Genomic DNA, 18,889 nt, shown 5'->3' on the forward strand with positions numbered 1-18,889 from the left:
ACACAGGGTGGTGTGGGCTGGCTGCTCTGCCTCGGTTGCGGTAATATTGACTTGCGCACGACTGCAGGAAGCACCCTGGATCAGACAACCATCAGAAAAGCGTACCTACCAGCAAGCCGAAGGCAAAGAATGCCGATGAAAGACCTTTCCAGTGTACATAAAATGACTGCGACAGGGCCCTTAGAGGAAGAGAAAGGACGACTTCGCCAGGCAGGTCAAAGTGAACTGGACCAGCGCTCTGTTGAAGCAGCCCTTCTCCATCTTGATCATTCGCTTACCTGTTAGATTTGGCGGCGGCACTCTAACTCAAAATCAGTGATCTTTGTCCGATCATGGCTAGAAACAGGTTGAAACAAGGACCGTTCAGTCGATAACTGCTGATATGATTTCCCCAGCTTTCATACATTTTCAACGCGTCGTGAGGAAACCCTTTGGGAGTTCCAAGTCCACAACATCACGACCTCAATCACCGTAGGCGACCTCCAGGGTTGTCCATTCGCCAAATACCCAGCCATCTCTGCGGGTGCACATGGCTGATCTTTGAGAAGGTCGTGTTTCAAGGACCCTGGGTCATGGGACGTAGTGAGTGAAACGATGTACGGTTCATGGTCGAAGTCCCATGTCAGCCTGTAGATTTGGATTCTGTCTTTGGCTGGGACATAGGCTCGAGAAGGAGATCTTGCTTTGCATTGCCATTGCAGAGTTTGGTCTACGTGTGCATCACGGTGTTAATGGCAATAGTGAGGTGGCTGCCCGGTATTACAACAGGTCGACACCAAGCTTCCCGCTCCGAGCCGGGACAGGAGGCCAAACCCCGGATACCTAAGTTTGCCAATACATCCCAACCAAGTTGTCGTTACGGGAGCGGAAACAGTCGAAGCTACGGGGTTAAAGTTCTCCAATGGGCTTCCAGACATTATACAAGCCCATAATCCGCCTAACCTCGATGACTTGATGGATCTGCCTGGAGGTGGGTATTCCCGTCAAGACGAACCTGCTTTCTCCCTATACCTTTTAATCGTCCAAAAAGTAAACGCTACGCCCTTTGTTCATGTAGCTGCAGGCGAGTCGAGGGGGGCACTCTCCGCGGGTCGCTTGCTGGTTAGCCGTGGGTTGTATGGAGTGATTATGTTCTGATAAGCCTGTTGAAGTTTGTCGTCTGGGCCAAGGATCTCTCCCAATTCTTTCTCGGATTTGATCTTGACGCCACCCCAGCCGATCTCGTCCGCAATCTTGATTTGCGTAGCCACTCTTTTGCGCTGCTCGTCCTTGGAAGACCCGATGGGTGCGCTAGCCAGGTCCGTTATGAAACGACGTCGCTCCTCCTCCTGCCATTCATGCTTGATGATAGCGTCTATGTCGGACAGTTTGGTGGCGCCCCCGGATGCCTTATCCAGCTCCTCCACCGTAAGGATAGTGTCGTCGGTGACACCACTAAAAACGAAATCTACAAACATCGGCCCATAAAGAGGCAAATGTTTGAGGATGGCCTGGCCTACTTCGCTATCCTCGAAGCCCTCCTTATGCATAGAAGGATATCGAATGAGGGAGGAGTACGCGTGACCGATACGAGCTGTGCGCACCGTATAATAGTCGTCGACACTCTGAGGCGGGGATGCCAAGCAAAGTCGAAGAAGCGAAAATGGAGGGTTACCACCTCATCACCTATCAGCAACTCATTACAGATAGGTAATCTGGCTTTTACCTGTTCTAGTGACCACGGAAGTCTTGTTGGTGGCAGCTGCGTTTTCGTCCGACTGGACATCCGAAGTGACGATGGTAGAGGCATCATTGGGAGTTTGTGTCGTGGATGTATCGGGTTTAAGGGCTTAATATCGTCAACACGCACGTAATTTTGGTCGCCTTTGAAGCAGAGCTACCCGGGTTGGCCTTGCGGGCTTTGCGCTTCTTGGGGGCTGGCGACGCCCCGTTGGTCGTCTACCGGGAGAACAACAATGTACTTTCTTGCCTTCACTACGGCTGCATTGGTTGAATGGGCCGTGATGATCAGCGTAGAGGTAAAGAACTTGGGGTTTTGAAAAACACTGACTGTACATGGCGGGAAGCTTTGCCTAAGGCCCATTCCCTGTGATGGAGCGTCGGTGTAGCAACAGAATCATTGATACGCGACACTTCTGCGGAGAAATCAATCTATTTCAGTCCGGCCACACAGATGCACATCATCACCATCACCAGCATCTACCTAGTGTCTGAGGGTGAACATTTCCAGACTTCTCGTTCTACCTGGGTAGGTACCGACCTTCTCGTAACCCATCACCTCATTTTGGCTTTTTCCCTTTTTGTCCTGTATAACTCCATAGTATCTCCCCTCCACGCCTGCCCAGGGGCAATTTCACGAAACAAGTAACGCTTTGATAGACTTCACTATGGATTCCCCATTCTCTTCTCCATACAGCCAGGCCCAAGCCCAAGCCAAACCCCAAGCCCACGGAGCCCACACCTGCCTATCCAGGGCCGTGTTCGTTCCGGCAGTAGTACAGTAACGGAAGCATTCTTTTGGTGGCAGAAAAGCTTTGGGTTAGGGTTAGAAGAGATCCCCTTACTGCACTACTGCCACAACGAACACGGCCCTTTGTTTACTCCGGGTCGACAAAGAGGTAGACAGGCGACTACCTACGAGTCCGAAAGATAAGAGTGTCCCTAATTATTACACATGCAAGACCAATAGAAGTCACGATCTGGAATTAAGGTAGTTCCTACCTCTACAGGTACCTAGTGCTCCTAAACCTTCTACACCGCATGAACAGGTACCTAGATCTTTGTCCTGGTCAACACTAACTGAAACAGCCGGAATCCCCATAAATAAGTAGCCATTGTTGAAACCCACTCCAAGATTCCATCTTACACGGTTGAACCAAAGACTGAGAGACCACCTACCTAGAGGTACCCAGAGTTAACTGAAGTTAGAGCAGGTTAAAGAATGGACGGTTGACAGCAAGCAGAACTGTAAAACTGTAAACCTCGGCCATTCGCAGCTACATCATCGTTCATCGGTAGAGGTATGACAAGTGGAATGAATTCATGAGTAGGTAGACGCCGTGAAGCATCACTCACGCACCTGTGCTTGGTCAACACTCACACTCACTATTTTACGAGTCTATGAGTCTACATGTATGACCTACATCAGCTTTACTGTAATAATGCCGACAGTGACCCGTCCTTTCGATCAGTCTACCTAGAGGTACCTTGACTGACCTACTTCTCTCTACAACGATTAGGTACTCATATGCACCTTATTCACGTCGACCATCCTCCACTCCTTATCATGGACCTTGGAGTGATCTTGCACCTTACGACAGGACCTACCTAGGTATCCACAGCATGCCGATGTTGCTCCCCATTGAACCCATACTTACCCCAAATGCAATTCACCTAGAGGTAGGTATTCATGTGAACCCGAAATGAGAACATCCCCTGATATTTCCGCGAACTCTACAACATCAATAACACCCCCGAAATCCGATGTACTTCTAACTTTCAGATTTCTACTTCCGATTTTCACTTGTGCATCCATCCCGTTACTTCCTCCCCCATTCCTTCAAGCTCCATATCCCCTTCGCTTCCTCCTTATTTCCTTAGGTGTCAAAGTTCCTTGCGGCTCCCCAACGTCGTGTCGTAAACCGGCAGCAAAAAGTGTCCAATGTCCATGCATGGCCCGTGCAAGTCAAGTTCAGTTACACCGGTGATTCTCCTCACATGCCATCGATTGTGCAGCTTTGCCCAGTAGTCCAGTATTCCAGTACGCCCAACACCCTCCTGCCAATCGCAACAAGCAGTCAAGATACTAGAATAGGTACTTGGGAAGGAGAGCCGAGTGAGCCAATCACCACAAAGACTTGACTTCAATTTACCGAGTTCTGTCCTCCCATCCTCATCATCCCCCCCACAACAAAAACAACACCAACCAAACGTCCAAAATGGGATGCCCGGTTACCTACCTACCATAGGCGAATGAAGCGAGCAAGCCTATCATAATACTGTATGTACACTACCATACCTACCTAACCAAATTGAAGCTTTGGCCTGCCTAGGTAACCAAGCTGTTGTAAATCTAGGTAAGACCCCCCCTCCCTTCCATCCCTTCGTTGAGGCTCCTGACCCACATTTGGTAGGTATCTTCGATTCAAAAGGTGTAACCATAACAAGCTTCAAGCTTCAAACCAAAGTAACCAGCCAAGCCTAGCTACGGAGCCAACGGTTCCGGAACAAAGCAAAACCAAAAAGAAACAAAAAAGGTTAACTAAAACAAAGACTAAAAAATCAAACTCCGAGTCCGAACTATTCCTGTCGGGGCATATTTCCGGCTTGGTAAAACTAGGGCCGTATCGTGTACACTACCCTACTGGACAACTGGCTGGTGGTCGACAACTGGAACATCGTGGACATCCGGTGCCGTGCTGTGCTGTGCGGTGCGGCGCTGTGCTGTACGGACGGTGCTGTGCTGTGCTGTGCTGTGCTGTGCTGTGCTGTGCTGTACTGGAAGGAGGCGAAGGGAGCGAGCTGGAGCCAGCTGGGAGGGACGGAGCCAAGCTAAGCTAAGAAGAGAGCTAAAGAAAAAACCGGTGAAGAACAGAGATTTGCGGTTAGTGTCAAAAAATCCATCGGAGCTTTTGTCCTGAAGGAAGATTTCCCTTCCAAACTCCACTTTTCAGGTACGCTGCGAATGAACGGTCGCGAGTTGTCCGCAGCCAGCTCACTTGAACCTGATTGACTAACTGACCTTGGAAGCTAACGAAGCTTTTGGAGAGAACGGTCAGGATCGATCTTGGTCGTCCACAACTGACTGGGGACCAACCACCTGGGGAAAAGGTTAGCCTACCTAGAACAACGCTGGAATCGAAGTATAGGGCCCGCTACGCCTTGCGCTATGTGTTGTTTTTGTAGACCCCCCCCGGATGGATCCTCACCCACTCTCACTCCATGGCGTGTGCTTCACCGACTAGGTGGGTCACCATACTACCGTCCACTCCATGGTGTGCGCACTACAGTGATGAGCCCCATTTCAATGGCGGAGTGAACTTCCCACTCACCTTCCCCGGGATTTGGGCCGCCGCCGCATGGCACCCACGGTAGTATGTACCACGGGGCCACCAAACCACAACGGAGATGCTAGAATCGACGCGAGTTGGGCAAAAGAGAGAAATGGGCACCGCTTAGAATGAATTATGGGCTGATGCGGCTTTAGCCTGCATTTCATCAGCTACTGCTCACTTGCGTGATTTTTCGGGACTTGCATACTGTGCTTGATTTCTGCGCGATGAGGAGCATGCGCGATGCGATGGGGTGGAGATGTGTGTATGCACATCAGCTGGATCAGTGGTTTGTTAGTAAAGTAAACGTTACCACCCCCATTGCCCTGTCATCTGTCGGCAAGATATATCATCGGGACGCGCGCGCAACGTCTGTACATAACCCAGATCCGTCCTGGACAACGGTGGACTCCCATTCGCTCCTTTTCCGATGCGATGCCAGTCTGTCCGCCATGTCAGTGGGACGCATACATCGACGATCGCGTGCATGGCATTTACTGCAGCGAGATCCCAAAAAGGCGGTACTTACAGTAGCGCAAAACAACTTTTCCCATGTGGTGATTGCCATGGTTTCGGATGCGTTTCAGATGCACGCTGAAAAAGTTGTTGCACGTCCATGAAGATGACTTCATCGCCCGGCAACATGTTCATCCGGAGACTAACGGCCGGAATGAAGATTGAAGCACGGAGCATCGTTCCCATCCACGCCTCGTCTTCTGAGGCTTGTGATTTCCACGTGCCAGCTCCAGCCTCCAGATCCAAAGGCCTTCAGGAGTTTGAGGTCGGTCGGGACCTGATCACAGCTTGGCCAAATGGTTGCCGCGGTTCGCGCGCCCAGATATCATCCAGCAGTCCCAAATCAGGGTCATATCCAAGAGCGGTCAATCTGTAAGTCATCGAGATCCCAAGTTAGTCGCTGCCACGACAAGAGTTACGTTAGCAGGGAGGAGAAGTGAGGCAGATTGCAATCAGGGCAAATAGGGCAGCCGGAATTGTCGTCCATGGAAGCTTGGCTCGTGCCACCGAGCCCAATCCCACCTTTACTCACCTCGCTTTCCGGTTTTGACTCCTCGACAAGCCCAACAATTCCATTCTAACCAGCATGCGAATTCTGCCCAACATGGCATCATGGCAATCAACCAACTCGCTCGCTCTGTCTGCGTATCGTCCGACGATTCGCATCGATAGGTCCATTGGACCACTGTAATTCCATGGTTTGGTCAAGTTCTTGAGAGCCGAGGAGTGCCGTCCAATGCATCTAGAGAACCCCTACCCACCTCACCGAAACTGAGACCCGGTACCTGAATCGGCATTCAACTTCAACTCCAGAGCCACTCGAGACCGTCTGACATCCGACATCCGTCCGTGATCCGTCACTGGACGGCAGGACCGTGATAATTACCAAAGGTCTGGTATCCAATGCTTCGGATCCCAGGCTCAGATCCCCTCGTTGCAGCGTTGTTTGTCCTGCCTATTAAGGCGGCACATTCCGCCGCCTGTGTCTCCGCCCATTTTGTCTTACCCCTTCCGCTGGGACTGACCGTGAGACAGTGGACAGTAGGATCTTCTCCCCCTCCACACCCACTCAGGAGGAGTTGCGGACTGTTGACCCACTTGTTCCCGCATTTTCCCCTGGCTCTCGATGTGGTTCCTCACCGGTCGGTCCACTTGGGCCACATTTCATCGGGAACCACTTCCCATGTCACTCTCCCTTGCCGGAGAATTTCCCACACACCCCCGACAACGTTGCAAGAGGGTCTAATCCGAGCAACTGGATCCTCCATCTGTCCACTGAGAGTGCGCCCAGCAACCCTGTACACGTAGCGTAGCGTACATCTCTAACCTGGACGTAAAAGGTTAGCGCAGTACTTCCACCATACAATATCGAGGGTTTGAATGGTGAGGAAAACCTTCATCTCAGAGCTAGGTTATGGACCCCGCTTTGTCAATTTACCGCGCTAACCTTTGTCACCCCGATGCCTCAGTTGACTGCGAGGGAGAAAGGCCAAGGTTCACTAGCTAGATCAAGCTAGCGCCATCTACCGTGACCCGCAGCTCACCAAGGGGGTCCAATTGCCATGCACCATGCTTTGGCCTTGATAATCCTCATCTGTACCATCCCCATAACCGACATCGAGAGATTAGATAGAACATGGAAATGGAGGTGGCAAAAGTACTAAAATGGGAAATGTGGATGGGGATGTGACCGACGAGAGTGACGAGGATGACCAAAACTCTTGCACATCCTTTTAAGGAGAGACATGGCTAGGTCAGGGAAGGTTCCTCGTACATGTAATCGAACCCCTGTGAGGCTGGTCGGTGGTCTTGATCCATTCTGGCGGGTTGACAGGAAATTCCCACCATCCCACCGCTCACCAGGGAGACAGGAGAAGAAAATAGCAAAGTTCGAATCCTTCAGCGAGGAATTGCATGCAAGACAACGACCATGTCGTCTCTCTGCTTCTGGTCTCGTTAGCGGCAAGCAAGCATCGAAAAGGATGTCCAAGGGTATCGTCATCGTCATCAGAACTCGTTATTTCTCGATGGGCTTAGGCCTATCTCTTTCCGGAGGACTAGGAAAATGGATTGATAGGGATGGACAATGATCCAACTAATGCCATCTCAGTCGTGAGCATCACAACTCCATCTCACCTCCCCAAGCAAGCAGTATTGGCAGCCGACTCTCAATCTATGCGATCCCCCAAGATATGGGTGGTGTAATATCGTGTGATTGGGTTAAAAACCCCGAAAGAGTTATGGCTACCATCCCTGACCCAGGTCGAGCGGGCTGCCAGGACAGGGCAAGGGGACCCCATTGCCAAGCGCGATCTACAAGTGTGATCTGTCCTAATGGTATTCAACTGTCAACAGTGAGCCATCATCTTGGCCGCGACGTGACACACGCAAGGCGAAGCCCTAACCCTTTTGATTTTTCTCTGGGAATGTGTGCATGAGGATTGGACAGAGTCTGTCAGACTCGCCGACATAACACTAGAGAGCGTGTGCAAATGCGCCTCAAATCTTTGGAGGCTTGGCGGTGGGTGTCGTTATTGAAGGCCTAGGCGGCAAAAGCAACTCTGAATGATGCCTGGATAGGCCAGGGTGTTGGTGACCGGGGAGCTATTGCCCGCATATCGCAGAGGGTTCTTTGATTTCAAGATGCAGTTGATGATGACCGGGAGTCGCTTGTAATATCGGCCCCCCTGGCGGCGATGGTCATCGAATACCTCAGGTACGTGGAGAGATTTGCCAAAGTTGGGTTAAGGTTTGGCGTTCTCGTTTCTGACGCATTTGGCGACATCGCCATCTCAAACATGTTCACATCTGCCCCCGTGGGGAAACAACCAGACGAGGTGAGGTGTGCATCATCGCGGTGTTGTTGACATTGCGCGGTTTCTGGCGGTCTGTTTCGATTCAGCGCTTTTGGCGTGCAATGAAGAGACCGATCGCACGGCAAAGTGACAGATTCAGAGCCGGTCCCCATGGCCACGTTATCGCCTGGCTAGTGACTAGTAGGTCGCGGGATGCTGATGCTCCATTGTGATGGTCGACGACTTGACCGCACAGCGGTGACGACAGCTGCGCCGTCTTGTTGGTTGACGTCGCGGTGGTCCAGGGTGCCCATGCGCCAAGCCCCGCCAAAGAGATCACCAGTGCTGGCGCCGGGGACCAAAGGAGGCACTAGTGTAGAGGCTTCACATGTCCCCGAACTGAAAGCGCTCGGGCACCATGGTTCGCGAGGGGCTGCCCCCCCAGTGGACAGCCAGTCCGAGAGAGCCAGCGCGAGCCAGCAGCGAGCCAGCTCTTGGGTAGATGGGCGCACGCTAGGATCGGAAAGCCCAGCAATCGCACTGCTCGATATGGTTTGGGCCATCATAATAACCAGGGCACCTCGTTCCTGGTCGGCGATCAATGCATCCCAATGCATCCAACCCCAGCCAGATCCGAGCGTGCTTGGGCCATTTTCTGTTTCGATCAGCTTTACACCCCCCGGGGTGAGCAAAGGACCACCACAAAAAAAGGGGGCTCCGAATGAACACCTGCCCTTGAGCAGAAAAAAGCAACGAATGCCTTAGCACCAAGCCCTGAGATTACCACGACCACCCTTCTGTGAAGTCCGTCAGCGCTGAACCTCCCTCACCTCCTTTGTCAATCTCTCGTCGGTATCCGTAGAGGCAGGTGCTTAACCGCAATGGAAAGGAAACACAAACACAGGTCAACCATCGGTGGCAGGGATACCCCATCAAATCCTTCCGCACTCTCGCACGCACGAGACGAGAATGGAGAGGGAGAGAAGAGCCGGGCGACCTCCGGAGGCGGCTGCAGCAAACAGGGCGCCTTCACACCAGAAAGGCGGTTCCAAAGGGCGACACGGCCCAACAGCGACAAAACCATGGATGGGCCCAAAGCGCTCTTGTAACATGATGCGAAGAGCTCGTTTGGGATGCTTAGGAAAATCCCAGAAGGACTCACCGGTGTTGTGAGAGAAAAGACCACCAAAATAGGTTTCCTGTGCAAGCCAAGCCACCGAGCGATAGATGGCGGGTGAGAGCCTAGCTGGGCCGAAGGGCCGCAGAGGGAGCATGCTTTGCGGCAGGCAGTCTCCATTGTGAGAGACATTATCTTCCTTCAGCTTGCCATGCCGCTTATTCATGAAAAAGTGCAGCTCCAGCCGGGCAAATGTTCCCAATCGCAGAGCATCTTCGGCACCGAACTGCTTGTGTGCACCAAGTACCTATGCACAGAAGGGGATGTGAATGGCCACACTCATCAAGGTGTACAAAAAAAAACAGGAGGCGGTCTCGGGCCCGTGTTTGGGGTGGGCAAAGTCGATGGAGTTGCACTCATCTCCCAGTCATGCCCGTTTTGGGACTGTGTGAACGTCGGACTGGGAATCCACGTGTTAACGTCCGCTCGCCCTCCTCTGTTCTGACCGCTTGAGCCAGTGGGCTTAGTGTAGAAGCCGCAAGCACCATGCCGTTTCGATCTGTGGAGTAAGCAGCCTGTCCTTCCCACCCTGAGAGCTGCCGCATGCCTTCCGTCTGGATGAGATTTACAACGAGACCCCACGCATTTGCCCCTGTCAACGATCCGGTGTCCATCCACACTCGTCGGAAACAGTTCGTGGCCGTGACTGCTCAGTGTTCAGAGCGTAACTTTCTGTCTACCCATCATCCCAGCTGTCAGAATGAGCATGAGATCCGTGATATCCCGGTCGTCGAGGGAGAAAGCAACACTACGCGATCGTTATAGCTCCCATGCTGGGCCCGTAAAACGTTACAGCGGTTGCCCGCTGCCATCGGCTCGATTTAACTCCGCACTTGTTATTCATTTCTTTCCCGACAAGGCCTCATGGAGATCACCTAACTGATGGCGGTCCTCCCTGCCGTATAGCATGTACCGATACGGCGAGTCATGGGGGACACCTCCCGATAGAGCGCGTTTGCATCATGTCATGTATCTCGCCGGCTGGCCAGAACGTTTGCTTGGTCCGGGAAGATTCAACCCGGATATCTGCGTCTGAACGAAGAGACACGCGGGGACGAGCATGATCATGCTTCAAATCTGTGGAGTCTCCCGGTGCTTTGGTTATGGTTGAGTCGTAGAGTTTTGGCTAGGGGTTCATCTCGGCGGTTGGCAGTGCCCTGGCCGTTTCGTCCTCCGTTTTTCTTTTTTCTTCAGAAATCGGTTGTGGTCGAGCCGCTGGATCCTGATCATCAGCGGAACCAAGAAATGCATGCTGAGACACACTGCCGGTCGAAACAACGCGGATCGGACGGCCAATCAGATTGGCAACGTAGCAATACCGTTTCCCACATACTGCTGCTCTTTTACCGCTCCGTTTGAGCGCGATGCGCCCTCCCGCTACTACCCACCCCACCCCACCGTATCTGTTGATTCTGGAACGGTCCTTGACTCAGAGGAACAAAACCATACCAGCAGGCTGTGGCCCTCCAGCAGAAACGTGATCTAGCCGATTGTTCCTTGTAATGAGACCATGCAGGCACAAGGAATAAGATCCGGTATCGCTCACACAACGGAATCATGTCTGAGATTTAGCATTCGAGGCACCCGCCGTGGCATGGTGAAGGGTGCTGGAAAGCGACATAAGGTTTTGGCCTTGTATTTGACGAGCAGCACGTTGAAGAAACCGATCACGATGCCACCGTCCAGCCCCGTGATAGCACCGATATGAGTGTTCGGAGTATTTGTCGTCGAGAAGCCTGACGAGGTCTTCCATGTTGGTGGCGTGTATAGGCTGACGATCGGGGCGAAGGTCCGCTTCCTGGGTTCTATCAAACTTGCCCGAGTGATGTTGAGAGAAACAGATAAGCGGCACTGTCTTTGGGGAGAAGAGAGCAGGGCAAGACTTTGTTTCCCCAATTTGACACTGGAACATGGTGACACCGAGGCGCTGCGGTTCCCGCTGAGCTGTGTCATACGGACGTAAGAGCTCGTAATCGGCAGCGCATACACAATATATAGTGCTCGCATTACTGCAGGATCGAGGGGGGAGAGGAGATGAAGTGGGCTTGCGGCTACGTGCAGGTTGAGATGACAGTAGTTAGCGCATTTTCGAGGTACGGCAGGTGCTGCGATGAAGTCGGAGCAGTGTTTACGCATGTTGCCACACCCGGCACTGGAAACGTGTTGCGCAGCTCGACAGAGCGTACCTGGCTTCGTTGCAGGAATACCGAAATGAAGTCTGAGGGCATGCATGGTCTGAAGGCTCTATCAATCATCATAAGCAGAGTCGATGACGAGAACCACAATAACACAACGGCCTGATTGGCACTTGCCGGACATACGAAAGGCGCGTGTTGATAAGAAAAGCGAGAGAAAAGCTTGTTAGCTGACCCGAGGAATACAAGATGGTGTTTCAGGAGCCGATGAGGCGCACCGCACGCAGATGGACGCTCTATCGGAAATCGACATGTGTGTACTAAGAAGAGGGCGCCTGCGCCTGCGTACGCGTCTGCATTGGTGGTGAAACTTGACATTGCGAGGTACTCGATAAGTCCGGGATTGGAGGTTGGGTACGGCCGTTGATGTGTTTCAAGCCTGGTCTCCACGATTGACTGCCCATATAGGGTGGCAGACAAGGTCGATCCAGTCGGCATGCGAACCCTGACAGCCAAAGCCAGGTCGGCCCTGGTGTGGTGAAGCTGTGGCGGAAGCCCTAATCGTCATAACATGCCTTTTGGCTGACTCGAGGATCGGCAACCGGTTAGCGGGGCGCGTTCCCGCCGTCTTGATGTGTCCCGTTGATGGGTTGAAAGGCGTGTCGATTTGCCGTACGCACATGGCATTCAGCAAGTTGCAGATCGCCAGAGAGTTGCCACGCTGGATCAAGCCCAAACTGGCCTGAAAGACTCGGCACAGGGTTGCAATTTCAGTGTGTGTGTGTGTGTCGGTGGCGGCTCGCAATGCGGAGGCGCATCTGACAACGGACTCGGCCGACCATGCCGGACGGTAACAAGGCTGTGCCTGGCAACCTGCCAATTCAGCGATAAAAATCCCGGTAAGTGCCTGTAGTGTAGTGTAGAGCTCGTGGATGGCCGGTTCATCCAAACGGGCGGAATAGGCCACGTTCCTGGGTGGTCAAGCAGTAAACCCTTTTCTCAGAAAAGGATTTCACATCAGGAAGCAGTCTCCTGGAAGAAGCGGTTAGCATCCTGATCCGAGGACGAATCAAGCGACGAAAGAGCGCGTGGGAGCGGCGCGTTCGGTACGTACCTGTACTGTGGTGGGTGCAGGACATGGGACAGACAGCAGAGTTGCGAAATCTGCGACATGTTGCCCTGGTGGTTGCACCGGATCACTACCGAACGAGATCTGCGCTAGTGAATTCTTGGTAGTTTGTCGAGGCATGTCAGCCACTAGAACTGCTTTAGGTTGTAAGTCGACCTAGACCACCAGCCTGGAAATCAGTCAGATGAAAAGCTGATGACAATGTACTTTCAGGATCTTTACCCAGGGGCAGGTCCAATTGCTACACCAAGGCGAGGACGGGAATCATGGCGAGAATCCAGCAATATGGTTCAAGCAGGCCTACGAACCTGGGCTGTCGAGGTACTGTACAGTTGCAGTGCACAATGTGGACGGCGGTGCGACCTACCCAAGGGTCCTTCCTGTGTATGTACAATACTGACCGGTATTGTACAGCACCAGTCGAGTGCCTCTTCAGCGACAGGGGGGGCAGTGACCTGGGGTAGCAGCATGCATAGGCTAAAAATCGCTTCTTTACCCTGCCATTCCAAGAGCCCTACTGACGGGATGATACATGCCTTCAGATTGAATCGAGCACCTTGCCGCAATAAGGCTGCTAGCCTTGGGTCCTCGCATACCCAGTGGTTGGATCGTGGAGATCTTGCTGGGACGGCAAGGTGCAAAGGAAGCGCAGACAGAGAGAGCATCAAGCACGACGCATGTCGGGAACGTGTGGGATCTGGGCTGCACGCTTTCTCCTGAGTACGGCCGTAGGATCGTGGCGAGAGAGCAGAGAGAGAGAGCGAGAGAGAGAGACTCGAGAGACTACCAAAATGGACATGGAGCTTTGAGTGCTTGCAGCAGTCTGTCTGCTGGTCTGGGATACTGCCTGCACGACTGTTTGGAGTCTTGATCCCCCCTCTACACTATCATCAGCAGCGACCGACTGATCCCGACATCTTGGGTGTCCCTGGTCGCCATTTCCCGTCCCTGGGCAGTCCCCTGGTGCTGTGGTGGTGCAAAGGCTGCAACTTGACTTCAGCCATGAATAGCTCGACGATTGAGTGGACAGGAGCACTTTGTTGGCATTTGACGTTTTTGCCCTTTTTGTGCAATGGCGATGCCGTCCGTCTGTCATTCCCTGGCTAGCGTCGTGTTCGTGATCAGGCTTGCTGACGTCGCCGTCCAGTGGAAATCGGTGCCGAGCACTACCTCTTCTGTTCGTGTTGCAGTCCCGACATCGTTTCTCGTCTTACGACCCGGGAGATGAAAGGCGAGGGTGATGGCTTGGCTACGTCTGCGTAACATGTCGCGCTTGTTCCGTCTCGAAATAGGGTCTTTTGATTGTGTCTTGATCAAGTGCGAGGGGACGGGAAAAGTAAGGGCACAAAAAGAAGAAAAAAAGAATGGAAAAAAAGAAAAAAAAAGAAAAAGGGACGAAAACAGAAAATGTGGTGGGGGTTCGAGCAATGGCGAACGGTCAGTGGCCAATGTCGAGAATGGAATGGAATTGTCCACTGAAAGATTTGGACGACGTCCGACGAGACAACTGAAGCGGGAAGGAAGAACTGAATGCAGTCAGGGTCTGGTTTGGCAATCAGATGAACTGCCAAGTGGAAGTGGGTTCATTTGGGAACTGGCGGCTGACAAAGGACCGTCACGAGCCGTCGGTGCCTGATTTCATCTGAGTTTGATTGGATACAGGGGTAGTTCTAAGTGGGTCCTTCTTCCTAGGTACTCGACGGAAGCTGCAGCTCAAGCAGGCAGCTTGCCGGAAGAACCACTCACTGCATGAGCGCGCCTTCCTCACCATGAGCTTCAAAGTCTGATCGCCGCGATGCCCTGCCTGATGTGAACGAACCACAAAGATGGCGGGGAAGGAGCTCAGTCAGAGTTTTCACGAGATGACGAATGCTTCATCGAATGACTGGATGGCAGGCAGGTGCGACAATGACCACCACCCGCACTGCAGTTGGCAAAAGGGAGAGAGAGAGAGAGAGAGAGAGAGTCCATCCGTCTGCGGCAGACCGCCCATTTCTGTGACTGACGGCAGCTGAGGTGGTGGGTGGCCATTGGTTGTTCAATGCGCCTTTGTTCGGCAGCATCACCACTTGGATGTCAATGTCACTCTCTCCGTCATGACCGAGATTTGGACGTTACCTGCCACCACCCAACTGCCAGTGCCAGCGCCGACAACTCCCACTGCTACACCAGCATCCCGAACTACCGAAATGATTTGTCTTCTCGGCAACCACACTGCGCAGGCGGGAGGCTGGAGGCGGCACTCCCGGCGACGGCAGCAACCTTGATGACGACCACGAGCACCACCACCGCCACCAGGACCGTTGTAGGCAGGAAAGAGTAGAGAAAGAGGAGGAGAGGAGGGAGGGAGAACTTGACAGATCCAGAGACGGGATGCTGGAATGGTACCCGACGAGACGACTGCCAGTCCCAGGACCAGTCCCAGGACCAGTACCAGTGCTACGGATGAGCAACGGCCCCTTGCGGCTCGGTCACCTTTCGCGATACACAAGCCCGACAGGCAATGGACTATTCCCACCAGGCCCCCCGGCACCGATTGCTTGTCGGGCATCCTGGCAACCTTTTGGCCTCCGAGCAGCATTGCCCGTCTGGTGGTCTACCAGCAGTATCTCTCCCATCGGCCAGCTGCGGGTTCACGCTGCGCTGCTGCTGCTGCTGCTGTTGTTGTTGTTGTACTTCATCAGCTGCTGCGAGTGTTGCCTCCATTTGCGTCTCTGTCTCCGTCTCTGTGGTCCGCCCACCCACAGCACCCGGCACCCAGCACACATACCATCCATACACACACAAGGCCTGGCAGGTGTCCATGGCGGGGAACTCCATGGCAGATGGATGCTGGACAAGGAAAACAATCCAAGCTGCACCCTCGAGAGGATATGGAAATGGTATTCATCAAGAGAGACCAGAAATTCACCAACGTACGTCCGTATCAGCCACAGTCCAATACTGCTTGTTCAACCACACCTGTGGTCTGCATTTCGTCAGTCCCCCCCCATCTTGCCCCAAGCCTGACCCCTGGAGAGAGACCTCAAGAGACATACAGCCAAGACGGAACCCTCCAGTACAGTTGCAGTTGCAGTTGATCCAGACGCAAATGGACGTCGGGCATGTAGTAGTGTAGTGGGTGATGTGGTGCTAACGTTGGGAAAATGTCAACCCCAGCCAGACCCAAGCCGTCCACCACAGGTCTAGTACAGCTACATACAGAACATGCAGCGACAAGAGCGCCTCCCACCTTATTTGCGACGATGGCTTGCTGCTCCAGCCCGGCCCCAAGAGCAGAAACCGCCGTCTTGAAGCCTCATCCATACCGTCATGGTCAGGTTGGGGTGGCCAAGAGCAACTCCCATCCACATGGTTGCCGATATGCTTGCTGAGGATGATGGGGTTGAGGATGTGATGCGCTGCGTCTTCATCACTCCAGAGCTGCCTCTCCCCGTCTCACTCCTTCCTTGTCGAGTCACCAACTGCGTGCCGGGATGCCTTTCCCAGGAGCTACCGTACTCGCGTACCTCATCTCCCCCTCGGGTACTGTTCCATACCCAGTCAGTGTACTCACTGCAACAGAACTCCCACGTTGACACCATCATCGGTTCCTTATATCTTGTGATCCGGCCCTCTCCTTCCTCCCATATCTCATCATTCCACCTGGCTAGATATCATCCTCTGTCTTGTCTCGGCTATTGTGTCTGGAAATCACACCAACGCCGTCCTCTGCCAGACTGCCACCACGCTCTTTGGCCCAACTGCCCGACATCTGCCACATACACCCTCTCGAGACCAAACGTCTTCGCGTGCTGAGAGCAGGCGAAGAGACGACAGTACCCCCGCTCTTCAGGTGAATCTCGACTCCGGCAAGGCAGCCACCTGTGGATTGCGATTCGTCCTGTACCCCCCGTACAAACAAGTCCTGCGCAGACAATGTGTGTCGCGTGCCAGTAACTAAGCACCGACAAGACATAGAGCTACTGCTAGGTGGCAAGAATATCGTCTTTTGCAAACTTGAGGGCGAAAAAAACTTGGCAACAACATCGACAATCCAAAGCCAGCCGGTACGTTCCTTTTCCCGGTCATGCCCCATTCCACACACACACACTATTGCCCATCCGCTGCGCAGTTGCGTTGCTGCATCCCAACACGACGGGCCAGACGCCGTGGGATTTTGGCGCATATTTGCATGGGCTTTTGGCGCGATTCTTTAGCGGCCAAGTCCATGCGCTAGGAATTACACGCGCGCTTGTGTGCTTTCGAGATGACAGCAGCAGCAGCAGCAGATGGGGCTCGGATAGGACCCAAATTCCAGTATCCCGAGTCACGAAACAGAAGCTACTGCGTATTGTTTTTTGTTTTTGGCAGACAGACGGGGGGGAGGCGGGTCAACTATCGGCAAATCTGTCTCTGGATGGAAGCAACCACCGTTTCTGCCATGAGATGATGGCATGAACCCTAGCATGTAACCCCCCTTTGCAGCATGCACGGGGGAGGCATGATCTTTGTGCCTCCCACGGCGCAGTTGCAGCTCCGTGGGATTTCCGATGATCCCCTTCTGTCGACCTTCTAGCACACCCAATCGCTTTGGACGGATGGCAGTGGAATGCTCGCTGACCAATCAGGCCTACAGGCTGCCTCAAGCTGCCCTCTTCTTCTCGCAAAGTCGTCGGCGCGCACCCTTCCCAGCTGGACAGCAGACGGAGCACATTCTTCTTGGCAGCGCTCATCAGATCGTGTACAGTCTACTCGCTCGCTCGGAGCGCTCAAGGCCGTATTGGTCGGTGGTGCGAAGCGGCGGGTCCCGGAAAAAAGCACCAGAATTTGGCAGAGAATCATTTGCGCATCTCCCTTGGACGGCGCATCACCATCATCGAGCGAGATCTCGGTCCTATCTTGGTAGCGAGGCGGCAGATTGCAAGTACACAAGACCTGGGATCACAGGGTTGAAATCACCGCTGCAGCAGCATCGATTGGGCCTACGCAGATCGACACCTACCAGAGCTCCCCGGTTCGTTCCCCATCAGCAGCAACGTCCAATGATGGCTCTGGCTAATACGCCTCGCAGACCCATCTAACCCATCCCTGCGCGCCCAAGCCCAGCCCTTCCGCTCCGCTTACACAGAACCCATCTATCCCTCCATCCCTGTTCAGCGACCCCCTGCTGCTGGCCCGTCTTTCGAGACCCCCCCTGCCCCTAGTTCGCGGCTACATTCACCCCCTCGCCTTGGGTGTTCACGTCCACTTACACGGCGCTAGTCTTCCTCATTCAGGTCAGCTTCCCCATTCCAGTCTTGTCCCCTGGCTTTTGCGCTTGGAGGGATCCTTGCCCTCACATTTGCCCACTCTGTTACATTTTTGCTTTTGTTTTTTTTTGCAGTGCTTTTTTTGCATGCCTTTTTTGTTGTCATTTTTTTATCATATTTTATTGAATTTATGGTCATGTTGCGGTTTTTTTTTTTTTTTTTTTCAACCGACTTGGTATATGAACGAGCCTTTTGTCCGTAACCCCTAGCATTTGCATATTTCCGGGCTAGTTGAGCCAACCTCGTTTTCCCCCGTCACCAGTCACACTTGTCACTCACTGAACTGGACCAGAAGAGCGAGGTCACTGGGTACGTTGACCTTACACCCCGCCCAGCGGTGGTGATCTCCCCGATGTCCAATTACCCTTGCATGATTGGCATGTCCCCCTCCAAAGACAACAACATAACAACAATCTTGAATTAAACGGCCGGACCAGTTTGAGTTCCGACGAGCCCCCCCCTGTCTACCCGCTTTCCACTCCCTCTCCACTCTGATCTACCTGGCCTTCCGACGTCGTCATCTGCCGGCTTGACAAGGTGAAAGCACAGCTGCTGCACCCAGGCCGGAGATAGCACGCATCCAACATCGAGATGCATACCCACTTGTATCTACAGACAGGGACAAGGTAGCCTCCCCATACGGAGTGGAGACGAGCCGGACGGGTGATGTGCGACTTGCCGTCATGTTCCCCTTCTTAGATCTCAGACATCCTCCATTCCTGGCCCTGACTCTTCATTCCTATATACTTGCCCAGCAATGAACGGTTTTGATGGTCCGTTCCCCCGATCCCTTTT

At 53.3% G+C, this 18,889-nt stretch overlaps 6 protein-coding genes across 6 annotated transcripts; 2 read left to right on the plus strand and 4 right to left on the minus strand.

The window, feature by feature from the left end:
• Positions 1 to 1,049: 1,049 nt before the first annotated feature.
• Positions 1,050 to 2,057, minus strand: B0T23DRAFT_400321 (uncharacterized protein; the record flags this gene model as incomplete). The annotated part of the gene is made up of 3 exons (XM_062838477.1): positions 1,050 to 1,573; positions 1,706 to 1,828; positions 2,051 to 2,057. The coding sequence occupies 3 exons, from the start codon at positions 2,055 to 2,057 to the stop codon at positions 1,050 to 1,052; spliced, it is 654 nt and encodes a 217-aa protein (XP_062687888.1).
• Positions 2,058 to 6,293: 4,236 nt separating this feature from the next.
• B0T23DRAFT_55563 (uncharacterized protein) lies at positions 6,294 to 6,931 on the plus strand. Its single transcript, XM_062841449.1, has one exon. The coding sequence runs from the start codon at positions 6,471 to 6,473 to the stop codon at positions 6,873 to 6,875; it is 405 nt and encodes a 134-aa protein (XP_062687889.1). The 5' UTR covers positions 6,294 to 6,470; the 3' UTR covers positions 6,876 to 6,931.
• Positions 6,932 to 8,553: 1,622 nt separating this feature from the next.
• On the minus strand, positions 8,554 to 9,705 carry B0T23DRAFT_416320 (uncharacterized protein; the record flags this gene model as incomplete). The annotated part of the gene is made up of 3 exons (XM_062839628.1): positions 8,554 to 9,017; positions 9,323 to 9,389; positions 9,439 to 9,705. The coding sequence occupies 3 exons, from the start codon at positions 9,703 to 9,705 to the stop codon at positions 8,554 to 8,556; spliced, it is 798 nt and encodes a 265-aa protein (XP_062687890.1).
• A 1,376-nt stretch (positions 9,706 to 11,081) lies between these two features.
• B0T23DRAFT_348056 (uncharacterized protein) lies at positions 11,082 to 11,675 on the minus strand (the record flags this gene model as incomplete). The annotated part of the gene is made up of 1 exon (XM_062836005.1): positions 11,082 to 11,675. The coding sequence occupies one exon, from the start codon at positions 11,673 to 11,675 to the stop codon at positions 11,082 to 11,084; it is 594 nt and encodes a 197-aa protein (XP_062687891.1).
• Positions 11,676 to 14,803: 3,128 nt separating this feature from the next.
• B0T23DRAFT_391083 (uncharacterized protein) lies at positions 14,804 to 15,465 on the minus strand. The gene has a single exon (XM_062837915.1). The coding sequence runs from the start codon at positions 15,382 to 15,384 to the stop codon at positions 14,866 to 14,868; it is 519 nt and encodes a 172-aa protein (XP_062687892.1). The 5' UTR covers positions 15,385 to 15,465; the 3' UTR covers positions 14,804 to 14,865.
• Positions 15,466 to 17,271: 1,806 nt separating this feature from the next.
• B0T23DRAFT_408814 (uncharacterized protein) lies at positions 17,272 to 18,518 on the plus strand (the record flags this gene model as incomplete). The annotated part of the gene is made up of 5 exons (XM_062839333.1): positions 17,272 to 17,323; positions 17,422 to 17,709; positions 17,857 to 17,936; positions 17,990 to 18,061; positions 18,387 to 18,518. 5 exons carry the CDS (start codon positions 17,272 to 17,274, stop codon positions 18,516 to 18,518), a joined length of 624 nt encoding a protein of 207 aa, XP_062687893.1.
• Between the last annotated feature and the right edge of the window lie 371 nt (positions 18,519 to 18,889).

This window comes from Neurospora hispaniola, assembly GCF_033458365.1.
Source record: "Neurospora hispaniola strain FGSC 10403 chromosome Unknown B0T23scaffold_13, whole genome shotgun sequence".
Taxonomy (NCBI): domain Eukaryota; kingdom Fungi; phylum Ascomycota; class Sordariomycetes; order Sordariales; family Sordariaceae; genus Neurospora; species Neurospora hispaniola.

Excerpts from the sequence above, each read along its gene's own strand:
- B0T23DRAFT_55563 (XM_062841449.1), top strand. The coding sequence starts at position 6,471 with ATGCTTCGGATCCCAGGCTCAGATCCCCTCGTTGCAGCGTTGTTTGTC.
- B0T23DRAFT_391083 (XM_062837915.1), bottom strand. The coding sequence starts at position 15,384 with ATGCTGCTCGGAGGCCAAAAGGTTGCCAGGATGCCCGACAAGCAATCG.